General features: G+C 38.7%; 1 protein-coding gene across 2 annotated transcripts in view; it reads left to right on the top strand.

The window, feature by feature from the left end:
- Nucleotides 1–17,641, top strand: part of LGR5 (leucine rich repeat containing G protein-coupled receptor 5) — a 90,788-nt gene extending 73,147 nt beyond the window's left edge. For both annotated transcript variants that reach the window (XM_068669198.1, XM_068669197.1), the window contains 7 exons: nucleotides 1,210–1,275; nucleotides 1,486–1,557; nucleotides 2,491–2,562; nucleotides 4,506–4,631; nucleotides 9,703–9,848; nucleotides 10,847–10,930; nucleotides 13,617–17,641. In XM_068669198.1, the coding sequence (XP_068525299.1) occupies nucleotides 1,210–1,275; nucleotides 1,486–1,557; nucleotides 2,491–2,562; nucleotides 4,506–4,631; nucleotides 9,703–9,848; nucleotides 10,847–10,930; nucleotides 13,617–14,707 (1,657 nt within the window). In that variant the 3' untranslated portion in view covers nucleotides 14,708–17,641. The remainder of the gene's footprint in view (nucleotides 1–1,209; nucleotides 1,276–1,485; nucleotides 1,558–2,490; nucleotides 2,563–4,505; nucleotides 4,632–9,702; nucleotides 9,849–10,846; nucleotides 10,931–13,616) is intronic.
- The last annotated feature ends 2,850 nt before the right edge of the window (nucleotides 17,642–20,491 follow it).

Below are 20,491 nucleotides of genomic sequence, written 5' to 3'. Positions count from 1 at the left end.
ACAGAGTACCAGTGAAGAGCACAGAATTAGGGGCAGTACCGCTGCTGTTCAAAAAATATGTATTTATTAGTGGTAGCCTTTGTGCACAGTAAAACAGAGTGGAATTCATTAAAATAACACACTGTCATTACTTGCACCACTTTTACAAGTCAAATATAGAATTGACAAAATGCTCCTATCAGAATAGTAATTGTGAAATAATTGTTTTTTCCAGAAAGTAAATGGGTAGATGTGATCCAGTTTTAAAGGATTTGAAGCAGGAATAATAACAGATTACTCTTTTTGTTGATAATATTTAAAAATTGTGAAAAAAAATGGCATTTTTTTGTAATTATAGGTATAAGCTTTTACTCTGTATTCTTTCCACCAGCAAAATTCCAATTCAGTTCTCCCCAAACAAGATGTATATATACGATGAAACTATTGAGAGTGGGAAGGGGAGGGGTGTTTGGTTCTTTTCCTTTTTTTTTTTTTCCCTCCAATTTCTGCAAATTGCCTGGGCTTGTTTCTGATTAGTTAGATTATACTATAAATCAGTCCAGATGTTTCAGTTATTCTGTAATTTGTTGAGTTTTGGCTCAAGTCATTTTAAGAGTTTTTTTCTCCCATGTAGTGATTGATTTCAAAGTTAGTTCCAATATCTTTAACCACATCACTCAGTTATAAGACATAACAGTTCTAAGGATCAGAGGCAATACTGCTTAATTAAAAGTGTAGAACGGAAAGCTGATTACAGATCATTGTGATTATTGCCAGAAAAATATAGGATATTCTCTGACAAAATGTGAATATCTAGTACATATATGTATATGTGTATTTAATAGATCATTTAAAATGGTTTAAATATTTGTCAAGTTAAACATGATGAACATGAAGTCTGTGATGCAAAGCCAGTACTCCCTTGAAGCAGACTGCTGATATTGTAAAACACTCAGAAGTCCATGCTTCAGGCAGGAAATTGTCAGACAATGCAAGGAATTTGCAGAAGTAGGATATGGAGTTAATACATCTTACCTTTTCCCCTCATATCTCCTCCTCAGTTAGAAATAAAAATCTGACAGATGAGAGATGATAACTGAGTCCACTCATTTCTATTCTCCTGTAAAAACAAGCTATTTTAAATTGAGCATGAAGAGACACAAGGAAAGGAAATCTTTTTCTTTTGACGTTACTTTAAATATTAATCTTTTCTTCTCTTGTGTATTACAGGGATCTGTCTTATAATCTGCTGGAAGATTTACCCTGTTTTACTGCATGTAAAAAACTTCAAAAAATGTAAGCTTCAAACTATTCTAAAATGCCTAACAAGAGTCATCTGTATACAAATTTGCTTGAGCATCATTAATTTGGTTACTGCTGAACAATTTGACATATCCCAAATACATACCCTTACAATGCACCAAAGTGGATCATAAATAGTCTAAAATATGGTGGAGTATCCTCCAGGTGTCTTGTAAACTAAGGAAATTCTCATTGCTATTTCAGTGACTTGCATCATAATGAAATTGATGAAATCAAAGCAGACACGTTTCGGCAGCTGGCTGCTCTTCGTTCTCTGTGAGTACAGCCCAAGCAGTGGTTCACTTGAGTTCTCAAAAGCATGGGGCTATCTATGTCTGTCCACTGTTTGCCCCAAAACATCCTTGTTTCTATTTTTCCTTGCTTTGATCTTTCATCCGTTAAGTCATAACTGTGAAAGCAGAATAAACACTGTGAAGCTTAGCATCTGCAGCAATGAATTCAAAGATGTAACTTCCAGCTATAAAAGCTGTTGTTACTTCTGAACATTTCTGACAGAAGTGGAGAGAGATCCTGAGCCAAAACTAGCATCTATGGCGGGTTCACATAAGAATCATCTCTAGGGAGCATGAAATCTCTATAGAGAACACTGTTCTCTATAAAGAAGAACAATAAGAAGTAGATTTCAAACTTGTATGTGTTTCTGGTATTCACATAGAGACAGTGGAATAATTTTGTTGGGAAATTACTTTTGTAAGTTTTTACTTTTTTAAGTTTTTGAAGAATTGAACCCATCATTTAAAAAAAAAAAAATTAGTTGCTTGCAGTTTTTTTTTTCTTTATTATTATTTTTCAGGGGTGGTGAAGATTGTTATTAAGAAATTAAGCCTATTGACAATGGATTTGCTGTTCCTAGTCATGTCATAAGGGCCTCTTAGAAGTTGTCCATATACACCACTCCTCTTTCTGCTGCTTTGGGAAACATTGAAGCAGGCTGAAAACAATAAAGTTGGATTGTAAAAGTCATTAAGTTTTAGAGAATGTTGTCACCTTAGTAACTAACACCATTAACTGACTAACATAATTTGAAAAAAATGTAAAAAGTTTTTGCAGTTTGAGATATGTAGAAGTTTATTGAAAATATTTGCATGTAATTAATACCTTTTTTATATTTAGGCACCCTAATCAAGTGTATGAAAACTTCCATATTCACTCAGCGGGTATGTAATTTTCTACTCACTTTTCTTGTAGGGATTTAGCTTGGAACAAAATTAAAATTATTCACCCCAATGCCTTCTCTTCTTTACCATCTCTGATCAAACTGTAAGTATTTATATGTCTTTTACATTTAAATTTTCACATTTTTCTTGCAAGAACATGCAAAAATTTTGTAGTTTGGTGCCCCACTCAGCAGAACTTGAGGCTTTCTGTATTCTAATCTTCTGATCCATTGAATCCATTTCTATATGTCTGTTTTCTTGTACTTCACTAACTCCCATAGGTATTATGGTGAAGCGTCATGTACCAGAGCGTAATCACAGTGATTTGGGCTCTAAGAAACATGTCAGTCTATCTGCCTTGCTTCTTTGCATTGTTAGTAGTTCAGTCCCTATTAGCAGCGATACAGATACCTTACTAGTCCTGTACCAGGACTAGGGATCTGGATTCAAAATGAAATTAGAAACATTTTCCAGTAAGCATCTTTATTTCACTGCTTCTTCTTTGACGGAATAGTTTTTCTTCCTTAGTAACTTCAGCCAGAGAAGTTAGTGGTCAAAACATCAGAATCCAAACTGTGTATGCCTTATTCACAGGCATCTCTGTCTTTAAAAACTTCTTCCTGCTTCCCACTGTCATTGCAATACCTCGTCAAGGTGAATCCCTGAGGCAGTGGATGTGTGGGGAAGACATGAAAGAAAATTCCTCTGGAGTCATCCTGCTCCAAAGTTGTTCACAAAGACATACAGATAATCCAGTAGTTGGAGTTTAGTCATGGGAAACATGCATTTAGAAAAAAAAAATTTGTTAATGGAAGAAACCTCCCCTCTGAATGGTGCAAAATCTCCATGAGCAGAATATTGTCTATGGCATCCCTTTTTGGGTTCCTCCTCAGCGCTTTCTTAGAGAGGAATGGGTGAGGGAACATCATGCTGCCAGCAATAAGTTCTGCATTTGGTCAACAGTACCAAACAGTCACACAGAAGTAAAGAAAAAAAGCCTTCGAACACACAGAGTAAGCCAGTGTACTGAGTGTTACCTGAAATGCTAGTCTGTAGCCCTGGACTGACGGAAGTCAGTGGTAGTTTTTGCCTTTTCGGCAGGACCAGAATTTCACCTTTGGTATTTAACTGTGTTGTGAGCAGTAGGACACACGCATGCACAAACACAATACCAGAAAATGTAGAAGACCAGTGAATCAACATACCTCTTACTTTAAGACTAGACCTTTAGATTTAGATTGTCCTAGAGACAGGAACTTTACCATCCACACTTGAGCATAAAAACATTTCAGCAGCATCGGACTCCCCTTCTTTCTCCTTTTTGAGCATTAACCATCTTACATATTGCAGTTTAGATTAGTATGAAGAGAACTGAAAAGACTTATACAATAAATGGAAGGGAGGGAGAGTAATAGAGAACAGAATACATCTGAACTTCCCTCTCTTTGATTACTTTACCATATCTCCTTGATCACAGTCACTATGTCATTCACCTGTTTTACTTTGCCAAGTCATGTGTCTGTATTCATCTGCATTTTCTCAGCTCCTCAGACAAACCTTAGCATAGAAGTATCACCTTCACTCTCTCCAGCCCAAACCTGTCCTCCTCTAAAACACACTTCCTCCTCATACACCTGAGCTCCTCCTTGTGTAGATTTCAGATCAGCCATGCTCTCTCGTATCCCACTGATTTTTTTTAGGGTGGGGGGAAATTGTTCTGGTATTGGCTCCCTCTAATTCAATACTCTAATTATTTTTAAACTCATTTGATGGTCTCTAAACTTGTATTTTAATTCTTGGAGTCAAAATTTGACAACAAAGATTATTCTTAGTGAAGTGCTAGGTATATACCCTTAGCTTTGTGCTAGAAACATAGGTGTATACTCCTGGGTGTTGCTTCAGCTTTGCTTTGCTGACTGGGGCCTCTATAATGTATTCAATTTTTATCAATTTAGAATAGTATACTCTGTTTTTCCAACATGACTCTTCTAGCACTGAAGAAAAAAATGAGAACCTGTAAGCTGATTTTTATTTGCTGTTATGCAGGGATGTGTCATCCAACCTTTTGTCCTCTTTTCCTGTGACGGGGCTACATGGTTTAACTCATTTAAAATTAACAGGAAATCATGCCCTACAAAGTTTGATATCATCTGAAAATTTTCCAGAACTCAAGTGAGTATATCATTAAAACTAATAAGCCACATTTGTGTTCATGTGCAGTGGAAGGTGTGTCAGTGTGTAAGGCATGTTGCTTCGTATTGTCAGTCTTTGATCTGTGGTATTAAAACTAAAGCAAATATGATAAAAATGATAGAGTTATTTTATTATGCTCACTTTTAACTGAAGAACTATGAAGTGTTTTGAAATATTAACCCCAGTACTTGCTTAATATGAGCCACATCTGCTTCCTGGTGATATGTTTCAAAAGCTGTTAAAACAATATTGCTAGCAGCTTAGTGATATCTCCTTCTACTGGACTGTGCTTACAGAACCTCCCTTATATTTAGTGAGAATTCAGTAAATATCAAGAATATACTCCTGAAGTTCCAAAATACTTTGCCATTTTTGTTTCAAGTACAAATGAACATTATTTCTTTCCTGTAATATTTGATTAAGATAATACTTTACTGTTATTACTTAAATACTTTGATGCTAATAATTTGTTGATGGATGCTCTATGATAGACAAAGGAAATAATCTCTAGAGATTATTTGAAGCTCTGCCAGTCACTGGATGACCATAGGGAAGTCACAGTAGAGCATTTTGCCTCTGACTTCAGGATATTAGAGAGTATCTCCTAAGTCCCCCTTGATTTTATGTTTTAGTTGGAGGATGCCAACTCCAAAATATATTTTTTCCTCATTTTAATGTAAAAGATATTGTAATTTTTGAAACAATTAAACAGTGTGAACATAGTGAGAGAATCACAGAATGGTTGAGGTTGGACGGGATCTCTGGAGGTCATCTTGTCCAACCTCCTGCGCAAGCAGGGCCACCCGAAGACAGTTGCCCAGGACCACATCCAGACAGCCTTTGAAGGTCTCCAAGGAAGGAGACTCCATCCTCACATCCTCACTTGATTTGGCTTTTGCACTGGAGAAGTTCCATAAGTCATAATAGGCAAACAACTCAAAGAGACATGTTACTGATGAAAAGGACTGGAGTGTTTGAAGATATAAATAAGGCAGTCATAAGTAGAAGTAGGGAGATGATTTAATGTTTGCATACAGCACGGGAAGGATCCACACTAGAGTACTTCTGTGATGGTATGTTAATATAAACAGAGAGAAGAGCTGCAAAAATGGTTCAAGGGTTAGGAAACAGTGCCTTAAAAGACTTAATAAACCCAATGTTTGTAGTTTGTCACAGAGGAGATTGGGCAGTGACTTGATCACAGCATATGAAACTACTTCATAACACAAATGTTCAAAGCACTAGAGGCCTTACATAAGTCTTCAGATGAGTCTCAGAGGTCAAGAAACAAGTATCATAAAAAGTTGTGCATGTCTAAGGCTGAGCTTCTGCCAGCTTTTCTTCTCTCACTGACTGCCTACCTGTTGAGGCAAGTGACACTTCTAAAATGCCTGAATTTCTTAAAAAGAGTGTAAAGACAAAAAAAATCAATCATTCTAGACTAGCAAATCTATAGTAATATTTATACCATAGCCTAATGGCATAAGAAATCCTGCAGTGGTCCTAGAATAATCCACTATTCAACTGAATCAGGTACAAGTTAGATTTTTAATTTATTTATTTTTAATCAAGATTATGTTTTGTATGATTTTTCCACCAAATTGTGTACATTGCTAAAATGCAACTACAGTGTGGTTATTCTGCACAAGTAATTAAAAAGGATGTCAGACAATAGCTTAAGTTTTTTTAAAAAAAGTTATTAAAAGTATGACTGATATATCTAGAGCTGATTAACATCTGTAAGAGCAAATGATATCCAGTCAGGAGAGAATGGGGTAAAATCTTAACCTGGAGTCTGTAGGACTTCTACATTTTAATGAAGCCAGGACTTCTTCACACAGGATCACTGCACAAACAGTACATGAAGCACCAAACTTGAACAGAGATCTAAAACAAAAAGTAATTTCACCCTTTGTAATTGTTGGAACTAGACATTGGTTACAACATTAAAGACAAATTCCTGTACAAAAGCTGCCTGCTCATCTAAATAGGTCACTGCTGTTCAATACACAAACACATCAAAGAGCTGAGCATCCTCTGCCGCACCTCCAGCAATGGCACAAGAATGCTCACAGAGCCGAGCCCAGCTTGCTATAGCAAGCTAGGAGGAAATAAAGTCAGTCTGCCAACCACTCCTTCCTTCTTTATCTGATGCTTTGATTCAGTGCTGTAAAGAATTCAGTGACTAGCTCCGTCCATTGTAACTGTGCATTCCCGTTCACCTTTGTGAGGTGGAAAACAACCTTGTGTACCCTGCTGCTTAATCTAAAAACAGAAATAGAGGCATTCCTCGCTGCAGGGAAAAAAAAAATCAAGGGTACAGATACCATCAGTAAGATAAGCAGTATGTAAAAATAAATTTAGACGATGTTTCTACAAGACTTTAATTTGACAAAGTCCAAATCTAATCACCCACATCAAATAAAACTAGCCATAGAAAGGACTGTTTCTGGCACTGTATGGCTGAGAGTTGCCTTTGTTTCTTAATGTTAAAACTAGCTGAAAGGAACTCCTCTGTCACCAGGAAGATCTGATGCTAGTTTCTCTGCATTGCAAGTATATTCTGTCCAGTATGTTCTGGATCCCACTCACTCTGTGCATGTGTGCTTTACATGCAAATTCAGAAGCATTTGCCAATTTGGGATCTATATGTACAACCTGGTAACCCGGCGGGGGGTAGGAGTGTGGAGGGGAACTGTTCAGGTTTAACAAAGGATGCTAGAAAGTCCTACAGAGAGGATAAGAAATGGGAATCACAATACAAAAAGGGTGTTGAGGTGATGAGGATGACAAAGCTGGTAGTGGGGCTGGCAGGTGTGTCCTGTAAGGGCAGGCTGAGGTCCTTCGGCTGCCTGGGCTGGAGACAAAGAGGCTGAGAGGCAACCTCCTGGCTCTTGGCAGATTCCCAAGGAGGGCAAGCGGCAAGGGAAGTGCCTGGGGACTCTGCTCCCTGGGACACCTGTGGATGGCTGCGCCAGGGGTCTTCAGGCTGGGCATGAGAAAAAATCTCTTTGTGAGGGTGGCCAAACCCTGGAACAGGCTTCCTAGGAGTTGGTTGATGTCCCGTGCCTGCCAGTGTTCTTGGGGCATTTGGACAGTGCCCTCAATAACATGCCTGAATTTACGGCTAGCCCTGAAGTGGTCAGGCAGCTGGGCTGGGTGATTTCTGGTAGTTCCTTCCAACTTAAATGTTCTATTCAAGAACACATTCGCTTTAGTTTCTTGAGCCTAAAATATCCGCAAGCTATTCATTTCCACAGCTTTATCAATGTCTTAAAATCAGTCTGACACCACAAGTTGCAGTCATCACCTTGCAGAAGTTTCAGCATTTCTTTTTATAAGGTGTTTTGTGGTTTGTTTTTGTTGGATTTTCTTTGTGTTTGTCAAAAAAGGGGCATTTCTGCTGGGTATGTGCATTGTTCTTCAACCCAAGTGACTAGGTATGGGTTAGTCTAGTAAGCTAAGGGTTTAGTAATAATTTATTTAAGGGCTTCTAGGAAATGTTTACCAAATCAGGATAATCTCCATATTTTAAAAGATGACATGCACGGAGATGAATTAGAAATTACATATTTAAATCTGCTGGCCTGAAGTTGCATGATAGCTAGATCAGTCACCTTGAACTTTAATCAGAGTACTTTAAAAACGGCTTACATAACCTCTTGTATTGAGTACAAGAGTACAGATTATTGTTGCTAATTCCCAACAGAAATATAAGTATATAGAGTCAAATGCCCCCAAATGCACTAACTTAAAAATCACTTCACAGTTTAGGGTTCACTTTGTTCCACTTTGTACCAAGCCTTTGGCTAGTGCACAAGTCCTGTTGGTATTGGGCCTGCTTCAGACAGACTCCCTGCTGGATTTTCCAGGACATTAAAGGTTGCTTTGGAACATTCATTATGTTAATTTACATGACCAACCTTTTGAAAGTAACCTGAAAGTAGGATACAGTTCTATTTTATTCTTTTTAAGACAGAATAACCTAGTTACCTATTTATCTCTGAAGCTGTTGGTTTATTGAACTTTTGAAATTGAGATGATTTTTTTGGTTTTACTATATCATGTTGGGGAACTTCAAATTAAATATCTCTACTTCCAAAACACAAAGTATATCCAAGGAACAGAAGAAGTAGTCTGTAGAAGTTGAACGTATGTAATTCTTACATACTACCTCAGAAGTTGGACATCCACAAATGAATGGAATTCAAAACATACATGAAATCAGCAATTTTCTGGCAATAGAAAACCTCAAAATCTTTGAAACTTGCTCACCCATACTCAGTTTTGTGTTAGGAATACCAATGATATTAAAGGAGTTAGGAATGAACATGCAGTGTCCTGCAATGACTATGCTCACTCCCATGAGAATTAATAAAGTAAAGCCTTTTTTCAGTGACATCTGTTTTCACATACGCTGCGTTTGTGATTCATTCCCCTTTCAGTGTAGATTACTGCTTCCTTGGTCTGTGCACAAAAGACGATCTCCTTTTTGCCATTTTACTCTGATAAAATTTGATGTGAAAAGAGATAGATGAAGTTTGAATCCAAAATTATATCTCATTGTCCCCAAACTGAAAAAATTATCTTTGGGAAGTGAAGTTTTGGTTTTGCCTGTTAGACAGGTAGGCAGAATTGTGATCTTGCCCTTTTTTAAAAGAAGGCATTAAGAAAGTAATGTGGAGAAACTGTTGAGTTACACTGTAAAATTATTAAAAGACATCAAAAAGAAACAGATCTCTTAAGAGTAACATTCAGTAAACTGCAAGTCATGTTCTACATTCATATCTCCCATGAAAATGCATAAGAAAGCTTCACTGTGCCTTTACTAAAATTACCCTAGAAATAATCTGCATGTCTGGTGTGGAATTCTATTTGTGAATCCTTCATTTATATCATCATGATTGAATTTTACCCTTAAATGTTTTGACTTTCGATCACGGCTACTTAATCAAGTTCATTTGTGCTAACAATTGAAACTGTGAGCAGTACAATTGAGTAACTGGTGCTCTAAACCAGTATCATGGCGTGCTTCTTTGTTCTTCTACAGGGTCATGGAAATGCCTTATGCTTATCAGTGCTGTGCCTTTGGAGCTTGTGAGAGCCACTACAAAATCTCCAGCCAATGGAACAAAGATGAGAATAGCAGCATTGATGATTTTCATAGGAAGGATGTTGGGTTGTTACAAATTCAAGGTAATTGTCACCTTTTGCTTTTAAATCTACCTGAAGGCTGTGATTTTTTTAGTAAGCAGTCTGTGATGTTGAATCCAATACTCTTTAGCAGTCACCAAGGCAGTGCCTTCCTCTCTCTTGCCTGGTAATATGTCAGTGTTCCCAAGCTTAGCAAATTCATTTTGTCAGGTCTATCTTTCAAAAATCTCACTCCCTCTTTTTATCTGTCCAAGTAATAACATGGGAAGTGAAATCTTCCCTTTATTTGAGAGACAGGGAAGCGGTGCTGGTATGTAACCCCATAAAATAATAGGGCAGCAAAGGTTCAATTTCTTGCCAGTCTTGGAAGTAGCAACACCTTCTTGGCTATCCTGCTGTGTACATGCTTCAGGATCAGTCACAGAGCTAGTGTGGCTACTTAGGCATAGCTGCTGGGTTTTTATCTTGGCACTTCCTGGGTACTAAAGAGCGCATCTGCTCTCAAGAAGAGAAGTTCAATGTATTTTTCTTCCCCTTCAGCACAAGGTCCATTATTTGACATGTTATGTAAGTGTATACATAGATTTTATACCATCCTGCTTCTTTCTTTGCTATTTCCACTCCTGCAAACCAGTGTGTCCAGAGTTCAGGGCTAGTCTCAGCAAGAACAGAGCCAAGAATACACAGAGTGATGACACAAGAAACATAAAAGAACCTGGGTTAATTCTTAGTATCCTGACACAACAGTGGAATTTGTATTTTAAACCCCTTCCTAGGCAGTCATCACACTACAAATTAGGTAATGGAGAATGTACCTTTCTAAAAGTGATTATTTTCAGAGAAGTAATAGTGCCAAATTTTTAAATAATCTTGAGTAAAGTGATTCAAAACCAAATAAGCATACATCTGCTTCTGCTTACAGTTTGGCAGGCAAAGAGATGAGAACAGGCTTTAAATACCGAAGATGTTTTTGGAGTTTGTAGTAAAAGAAATTTTCCTGAAAATTGCAGTATCAAATCTGGGTATTTCCTCCCCCACAGATGAGCGTGACTTTGAAGATTTTCTACTTGACTTTGAAGAAGATTTGAAAGCTCATCATTCAGTGCAATGCTCACCTTCTCCAGGTATGAAACTGCCAAATACATAAGAATCTAAGCATAATACTACCAGATATTTGAAATGCAGAACAAACTCTGAATCTGAAACAAAGACAAGAACGCTATGTTTTGCAATAATTTGATGAAACCAGATACATTGTACAAAAATACAAAATTCTGCACTGAAGTTCAGAAAAATATTCAGGTACTGAATTCATCTATGAATGTACCAGAAGTTTTGGAGTCCTCTGGCAGATCCTCACTCCAGGCCCCTTACCACAGGAATTGATCTCCTTATCAAGGGAATGGGAAAGCAAAGGTTCTCTTCTGCCAAGAAACGGATAATAGAACAGAATCTTTGCTCACTCATTCATTTGCAAAGCTGAAGTAATTCTTCTCAACTTCATTGAGTTATTTTACACTTGAGCTTCTCCAACAACACACAGTTCAGTTCAATGCGTAGGACATACCATACAATACTGTATCAACATACACACAATCCATCACAAGGGACTCCCAGCACTCCCATTTTTTTTATAGAATAGCGTATCCCTGTGGAGTAACACATGTGTTGTGTTTTTTTAAGTGATTAAATTGGAAACCAATTCCACTGAAAGTTCCCTTTAAGGCAAGGAAATAACTTAGAATGTTGCTTCTAGTTTTAGCATCCTGACTCAGCAAGCGGTTTCCCTAGCCATTCTTAAATTGTAACACATGAACAAAAAAATGCAAGTGACAGCTAGTACTTCAATACTCACTCCAAGCCAAGATTCTTGTTTATAACAGCAAATAATAAATGAAAAGATGTTATGTCAAGAGAAATAGAAAAGGTAGGAAGCCAAAGAAAGAATTTAGAAACATTTGACCATCTCGTATTCTCCTATGGCCTCCTGTGGAACTATCAAGTTCACAGAAATGTCCTCATCTTCAAGGTAAGTCATCACCAGACCTAAGAGAAAATCTATGCTGATCTTTCAAATGGTTATCTTAGAAAAACTTACAAACTGACACAATGGGTGCTTCTGCCTACTGGACGGCACCAACTGTAGTCGCATGGAATACATCTCAGCTGCTGGGGTTGTGTCTGCATGGACAATCAGAGACCACTGTGGAGGACTTGCTTTGAGGAAGCACAGCTGACTAGTATTAAGATAAATTATGTTTTTCAGACAGCAGAGTATTCAGCTTCAATCACACAGCATATACACCTCAAATCTACGAGAACACAGCAGGCTTCAGTCATACTGTCCTGACTTCAGCCACAGATCATTGCAAGCGTCTTCAAAAAGGCAGCCCTTACAAATGCAAATACAGCCTCAATTTTCTATGATTAGGAACACTTTGGGTCACAAACTGTTTGTTGCAGGCTACTGAGATGATGAAACCAATGAGCCACAGAAGCCTTCTCCTCTTACAACCTATCTCACAGCTTTGACCTCAAGAGAATACAAAACTGACAATCCAATTTTATTTAGTGCCTATCTTCAAATTACCTTCCCCATTTATCTTCATATCTCATGGATGTGTCATTCTGGAACTGCCGTATCAAACAGCCTATCAAACAATAAATTTCACTTTCTGCAATGCTATTTCCTTGCCTACAGTGTAGCTTAATAGTCAAACAGAAAAATGTATTGGAATCTTAAATGAAAGATTTAAATATTCCACTATGGGGATATTTTCTGAAATAGATTAGTCCCAAAAAGTCTGTTCGTAGCCAAACTAAAACGTGTCAAGTCTTCTATCATTAAAATTCTTCAAGAACCCTGATCTCCTCTGAAAGCTCAGATTTATCCTTGGACTCTAAACTGAATTATCTCAGATCATATTGGATCCCTATTCAAACTTGTAGCACTACGGTCTATGCTGCATTTGTGTATGAAGATAGGATATTAGATAGCCATTACTTCTCTGAGAATGGTGGAGATGATGGCAAATTTAATGATGGCACCAAGATTTCTCTATCTGTGCAACTTGCCTTTAAGGATCCATTCCAAATTCTTGACAGAAAGTATTACAAAATGCATCATGAATTTATTTGGAATAAATTTGTTTAAAAAGCCACCTTCGCTTATTCTTTTCAATGCTACATGCATTAAAGCACTTTCTTCCTCACGCATAGAATGTCAAAAATAGGCTTGGCTTGCAAAGGTCAAAGCCATTTGAGTCATATCCTGGAATCATTATGGATAAAACAGAGAAAATGAAGAGCAAAGCAGTCTTCTGAAAAGACACTGCAAAGGGGACTTGGACTGTGTAATGACATGTTATTAGGTAGCCAAAGTGCATCTGTCCATATCCATTACATCACACTTCACCAGGACTCATTAGCACAGTCATCCTTTTCTTTCCTGAGAAATTACCCACGGTATTCATACTGCACTTGTACAACTAGGCAAGACTTGGCACATATATATGTGCCAAATATATATATATATCTGTATGTATATAATATTTGAGTTGAGGAACAAAAACTCGTGTAACATGCATATGAGCAGCACGTTATTGAGATCTCTACTACAAAGAAAGAGAAAAATTCCAGAATATTTCTTTAGAATAAAAGAAATTTTATTCTTTAGAATAAAATTCACTGCTTGGCTATGCTGAGAACTTTTGTAAGAGGCATGAAAGCTGAGGTCTTACAAAGTACAAAATTAACTTTTAGTTTACATGGGTTTCCCTTGCCCTTTTGTTTGTTTTTGTCTTTTCAAAGGTCCCTTCAAACCATGTGACCACCTGTTTGGGAGCTGGCTCATCAGAATTGGAGTGTGGACCATAGTGGGTTTGACCTTCATTTGCAACGCGCTGGTGACTGCTACAGTTTTCAGATCTCCGTTGTATATGTCCTCCATAAAACTTCTCATTGGTCTCATAGCTATTGTAAATGCCTTCATGGGCCTTTCCAGTGGCGTACTGGCTAGTGTGGATGCATCAACTTTTGGGAGCTTTGCTCAGTATGGAGCACAGTGGGAAAGTGGAATTGGTTGCCAAATGACTGGTCTTCTCTCCATTTTTGCTTCAGAAGCTTCCATTTTCCTCCTCACCTTAGCCGCACTTGAACGTGCATTCTCCGTAAAGCATGCTACAAAGTTTGAAACAAAATCCTCTACTGCTAGTGTCAAAATTGCCATTTTCTTTTGTTTTATGTTGGCACTTATCATTGCAATAATACCACTCCTCACTGGGAGTGAGTATGGGGTTTCTCCTCTTTGTTTGCCACTACCATTTGGAGAACCCACTGCTATGGGCTACATGGTAGCACTGGTGTTGCTGAACTCCCTTTGTTTTCTGGTAATGACTGTTGCTTACACAAAGCTCTACTGCAGTTTAGAAAAGGGAGAACTAGACAACATTTGGGATTGCTCTATGGTCAAACATATAGCCTTGCTACTTTTTACTAATTGCATTCTTTATTGCCCTGTGGCCTTCTTATCTTTTTCCTCCTTACTAAACCTCACTTTTATCAGCCCAGAAGTGATAAAGTCAATACTGCTAGTGATTGTCCCACTGCCTGCGTGTCTAAACCCACTCCTTTATATACTTTTCAATCCACACTTCAAGGAGGACTTGGGAAGTTTGCGAAAGCAAACATTGTTATGGAGGAGATCAAAACATGCTAGTCTGATCTCTGTGAATTCAGAAGACATAGAAAAACAATCTTGTGACTCAACACAAGCACTGGTAACTTTCACAAGTGCTAGCATATCATACGACATGCCTACCAGCAATTCACTAATGCCATCATCTTATCAAATGACAGAAAGCTGCAATCTTTCATCAGTAGCATTTGTTCCATGTCGTTAGTTTCAGTGGCAATGCAGAAAATATCTATGTTTACAAATTTTTTTAATCCCAAAAATAAGTATGGGTGTGCTTCTACAACCTAGAGAATGCCTCTGAATTATTTTTACATGCATCACAAAACAGATGATGACAAAAGTTGCAGCAGGCTGGAAATCCAATACTTGAGCCTTCACAGCCTGTCTCCGAAGTGCTGGAATGAAGAAAGAAAATGAAAGCTGTTGCAGTTTGTGCAGTTGTATCAGCTGCTCTCTTTTAAAGTAGCACTACTCAGAAAAGGCAATTGGTCAAGAGCAAAAATACCATGTTAAATTGGTAAGCTTTTACTTCACCTGGCAGAGTTTGTTTCAGGGGTTGGGTTTTTGTTTTTGTTTTCCCTGTTTATTATAATTCAAACTTAATAATAGATATTCAGTGTCAAGATTGTTTTTATAAGCATCCGTGTGTGGCCCTCATTCAGCAGGGTATCTAAGTGGAAAAGTATTCCTGTTGGAAGTCCTAAAGGTTTCTGCAGAGTAGACTTTGATGAAGCTCCAAGTTCAACTGATAAAATTCATTTAACAGTTTACCTGCTCTTAGGCTTGGAATTTTTAGAAGTCAGATGCCTTGACTTTTTAAATTGTCAGCCAAAACTACAGGAATAATATGGTGTGAAAGAAATTAATTAAAACCCTGCTGAGCACTTAAAATGTAATCATAAATGGCAAGCCATTGTCACATGGATATTTTTCTAGTGAGGTTCTGCAGAGCCTGGTCATGAATTGCTAGCATGCCAGTAGAATTTCTTCCAGAATTACTGCTGACAAAATTGGCAGGTGAGGGACTCACAGAATTTGAGAGTGGGAAACACTACATAGCAAGTCATGAATACAGGAAGACTGGTGTGCTGCATACAAATAAATGACACAAAAGGCACTCACATAAAAACAATGATTTAAGGTAATTTGTCTAGGAAAGGGACAAAAACAGTAGTCCTGCTCATGGCACAATCTCTGTCCTGTGAAACAGTGTTTCTAGAAAGCCTCTAGCTCGTGGTCCTTAGTCAGATGAAGATTCAGAGGCCACTGCATCCTTTTGGCTAAGGATAGAAGAGGTTGTATGATCTGTGTTCTTAGCACTGGTCCAGGCACTACTGGAATATTTCAGACAGTTCTTGTATTCACATGCTGTAAAGAAGACTGGGAAATTGAAAAGGATTCGAATATCATAAATTTACAAAACAACTTATCAAAGAAGTGACTTGATCACAGTTCATAAGTAGCAACTTCTGGGAAAAGAAGTTTGAGAGCAGAGGACTAAGTTGAGAGAAGAAGGATCCAGTATGGACCCCTGGGAGTTGGTGTTAGAGATATACAACATAGAAATAAAGGTACCAATTGTTGATAGTGATGGTCACTAGCAAGCCAAGCAATTTAGCATGGCTTGGGGTGAACTATCAGTCATCACGTATGTATAAATTCAAATTGGATGTATTGCCAAAAAAGGTATTGGAGCAGCTATTGGTATTCAGGGATGCCTGATGGCATTAGTTTACGAGTAGGTTAGATTAGATTAACACAGACTTACTCTCTGGATTTAAATCTATTAATACTTTGCTGAATCAAGGCATTTACATTTAGACATCATGCAATTAGACTGCAATTAGACTAGAAGAAACTTCAAGTCTTTGCCAACTCTACTGCCAAAATATCTCAGATAACAGAGCTCCCTTCACTTCCCCCAAGATCAGTCTTTGACCTTAGTCAAGCCATCGGAGGACATCCCAGTCATCCTTTTTTAGAGCTGGAACCTTTTGCTCAAGTGAGCTGATCGTTTAAGACACGGAAGTGCAGAGTTTTTGATTTTTGTTGTTGTTGTTAAAAATAGCTCCCTGAGGAGTAACATTTAATAGCCCAGTAATCACTTCTCGGTTAATGGCCACTCAGCTTCTGGGTGAATGAGACTAATTTCTAAACATTACCAAGGTTAGCCTAGCCCAGTAATTAAGGTAATCAGTTACAGATGATCATGGTTGTTCATCTGTTACTGCATATGTAACTTCCTGGGACTCCAAGAATGGATTTTCACAATGAAGAATCTGTTGCCAACAATGGCTATGCCCTGATTTTCTTGTCCACTCACATTGGTGTATTTTTAGTTTTGCAGTTACAGATGGCATCAGTTGACTTTGGCTGACATGTTCATCTTTCAGGAAAAAAAATGAACCAATGCCGAAATTATGTACGATAAAGTCAGCTGAGTACTTATCTTAATCCTTTATCTCTTGTGGGTTTTGAAGCAGTGCAGCATACAGCTGGAGAATGATGCCTGAAACCACTTTGGATTAAACAGAGGATCAGTCAACCATTGCACAATACCTATTACCATGTTTACTTAGCTTTAATTTAACTTGGGTCCATCTGTGCTGCACTGCTTAATGTCAGTGAAATTCCTTTCAGCTCGCTATATTTAAGAAGTTTGTAAAGTGATTTGAGAAGCAAGATAATGTTATAATTCTAAAGACTAGTTAAAGAAAGCTTCTTTTATCAGAACTTTTTTAGCTTGCAGAAAGTCCTAAAGGCTTTGTGTCTTATTTTTGTAAGCATGTTTGAAATATTTTGATCAAATATTTTAAACTTGAAATTGTTAAAATTCATTTAATAGATTTTTAAAGTAAAATTTGTAAATATAGAACTGTATTTATTATTACAGTGAAATGCAACCACAGTAAAGGACATGAGATTAAGCCCTGTACAGTTTCATATTGATATTTGCTATATTTTCTGCTCATATATATTACTAAATTCATTATCTGTAAATAATATAATGTAAATGTGTAGTGATTGTAAATAGATGACATGCTTTCTTTTCTATCGGTGTTCCAAACATATGTAAGTTGTAATAAAAATGTGACTTCACAGTAAAGAGCATTTAATCAGGGCCTAACACCTCACAAAATCGTGTGCATCCTCAATTAGTCCTTCCCAAGTTATTCTAATACTTACACTAACCTCCCCAGATGTCCGAAATTCTTGTTGAAGTATAAATTACAGGTCGTGGGTTCTCATTAGGTGCCCTGGGGAGCAAAAAACAGATGAATAATGTTTCGTTTCAACACAGACTGTCTTTTAAAAAAATGTCACTCGTAGACCCTTATGAACAGATTCTGCTTCCTGCAAGTCCTGTTTCTTGGTGACAATCTCTTACAACTGCTGAAGGAGAGACTCTCACCTCAGACCTGTGTGACATGATGGATGTGCATGAGCACTCAGAAAGGGCAGTCAGGCACTGGGACGGGCTGCCCAGGGAGGTGGTGGAGTCACCATCCCTGGGGGTGTTCAAGGAAAGGTTGGACATGGTGCTTAGGGACATGGTTCAGTGAATGACATTGGTGGTAGGGGGGTGGTTGGACCTGGTGATCCTGGAGGGCTTTTCCAATCTCAACGATTCTGTGAGTTACCCATCAGGTTTCAGGTCACAGTGGACCACAGGAGAGATAAGGGTGTGCTGCACAAGGCTGGTGGCATATGCCAGACAGCAAATTCTCCCACCTGCCTCTTCATTTTCTCTCCAACAATGGCAGGTAGAGCTGGTCTGGGGATTACCAAACAGCTGGCAAAGTTCATACGATACACAGCAGAGAGACAGTGGCAGCATCACATACAAAAGGCACGGCAGGCAGGTGCTGAGGCCAAGTGAAAGGTGCAGCAACAAGCATGGGACTGGCAGGAGTTGGATAGCTCAGGCTGCACCAGAGCTTGTGGCTCAGCTGAATAAAAGACAGGCAGCAGCCAAACAGTCAAGGTCATCTAAGTATCAAGGAAGGGCAAGGCGGCGGATGCCTTCTTGCTGGGAGGGACCACAGCACAGAGCGGTTATATGTGCTTGGCTTTTCAGAGATAGTGAGCCTAGGTCCCTTCTGTGAAGAACCTGAAAGAGGTGAAACACCAGTGAAGGACAAATGCTGAGAAAGCAAACAATCGTTTAGGCAAGAATTCAATCCACATGGGAAGTAACAAGCTACAAAGATCAAAAAAAAAAAAAAAATTAAAACGATCCCAGATGCAAATAGGTTTTAGCAGGGGGTGTGCAGGTTCTCAGCACAAATGAGAAAGCCAGAGTGGATGGGGTCACTGCAGCTGGAAGGCCAGTGAAAAAGAAGCAGTAAAAAAAAAGTACTTTCGGTGGGTGAGTTTTGGGACAGTCTTGTTAAGGTGAGACAGGATCAGCAGTGAATGGGGATGAGAAGGGCATTAAATAACTGCAGAAGAAAAAAAGGTGTATGGCAAGGCACAGGGGAGTGCATGACTCAAGGAGGAGAAAGGGCTCCAAGAGACAGGAAGCAAATAGCAGAATTTTATGGGATGTTAAGAATAGCGTTAGAGTTTTGTGATGGATGACGAGATCAGGTTTGATGTAAAAAGGTGGAAATGCAATAGCAGAGAAGACTGAAATGGTAAGAAAGCAGGCAATGAGGAGGCTTCCACATGCACTTACTTGCTCTGGACAAGAGCTGGGGGCCGGGTGGGAGAAGAAGGAAGTTGCATTTTTTGAGGAAGGAAATATTATGGCTTGACCACAGAAGAGCGACAGAGTAGCTACAAAGAACAGGTTGGTTAGCAGAAGCTTCAAAGCAGAAGGGAAAAAGAGCTATCAAGGTTTTATGCCCACATACACAGAAGAAAAGTTTTCATCAATTTATTTGCCAAATAGTGAGCAGTAGGTACTGTGGGCAACTTCAGTGTTCTGGCGATCTACAAGGACACACAAACACAGGTGGGTGACTTCTGCCTTAAAGCACTCGTGACACAGAAATGCAGTGTTACCACCGATGGCAGCCGAAGGAGGGTTCAGCACATCCTCACTTGATGCGTTATTTAGGTAGAGCAGACAGAGCACACCACCTGCTCACTGCTCTGGCACACTAGATACAACACCACATTTTATTTGGGAACTCAGAAAATTCTCAGGGAAGCTGAAGATACAAGTTTGGCCAAGGCAAAAAGCTAGCCAGAGAAACAAGTGAATGCCATGAAGAAGATGGGATCACCTGTAAGAAAAACAGGAATGCATAAAGGCCAAGCTTTAGCAGACACCAGTGGAGAAGCACGGGGAATGGCACTGCGGGAGAAGCTGCTTCAGTTGGGCACGTGGCTTCAGACCTCCTTCCCTCAGTGGGGGAGAACATCCCTGGGCAACCTGGTGGTCGTGCTTAATCTCAAATTGAGACTAACCATTTGCACAGTCCTTGCTGTTGCTACTCCATGTTTGCGTTCTGGCTTAGTGGCCTGCATATAAAAGCCAGCCTAAGTATCTCTTATCTCTGTCCTCTGTAATAGGAATTTCAGCTATACAGCATATTTCCTCTGACTGTTGAATAAAGTCTGGAACAATAATCTCATAATCAGACATTTCTCTACCATCAGTTTAGGTCACTGTATGAAAGTTAAGGTCTTGCTGAAAAACCTCATTACTCAACCACTTAAGGAAAAGCTTAAATTGTTAAAATGTGTGTAGCGAAATTAATGATCTTCCTCCAGGAAAGCACTGGAAGTCAAGAGAGTGGAGATAAAGGAGTAAGAACATGAACACAGGAAAGCTAACAACAAAAGAAAACAGAACTAGGATCACAGCAGCAACTACAATATTGTTAGAAAATCCTTTCCAGGTCCATGAGGTGTAAATAACTGTGCAGAAGCTCAGGTGCAGCAAGAGGGCACAGAACTCAGCCTCCAGCAGAGCTGTGCTCCTTCCACCAGTAAAGGATGGACCAGCATCTCTGCCAACCATAATATTCATCTCCTGGAC

This window comes from Anas acuta, chromosome 1 (genome assembly GCF_963932015.1).
Source record: "Anas acuta chromosome 1, bAnaAcu1.1, whole genome shotgun sequence".
NCBI lineage: Eukaryota > Metazoa > Chordata > Aves > Anseriformes > Anatidae > Anas > Anas acuta.
Note: the sequence above shows the minus strand (reverse complement) of the source record. Positions and strands in the feature narration are given on the sequence as shown.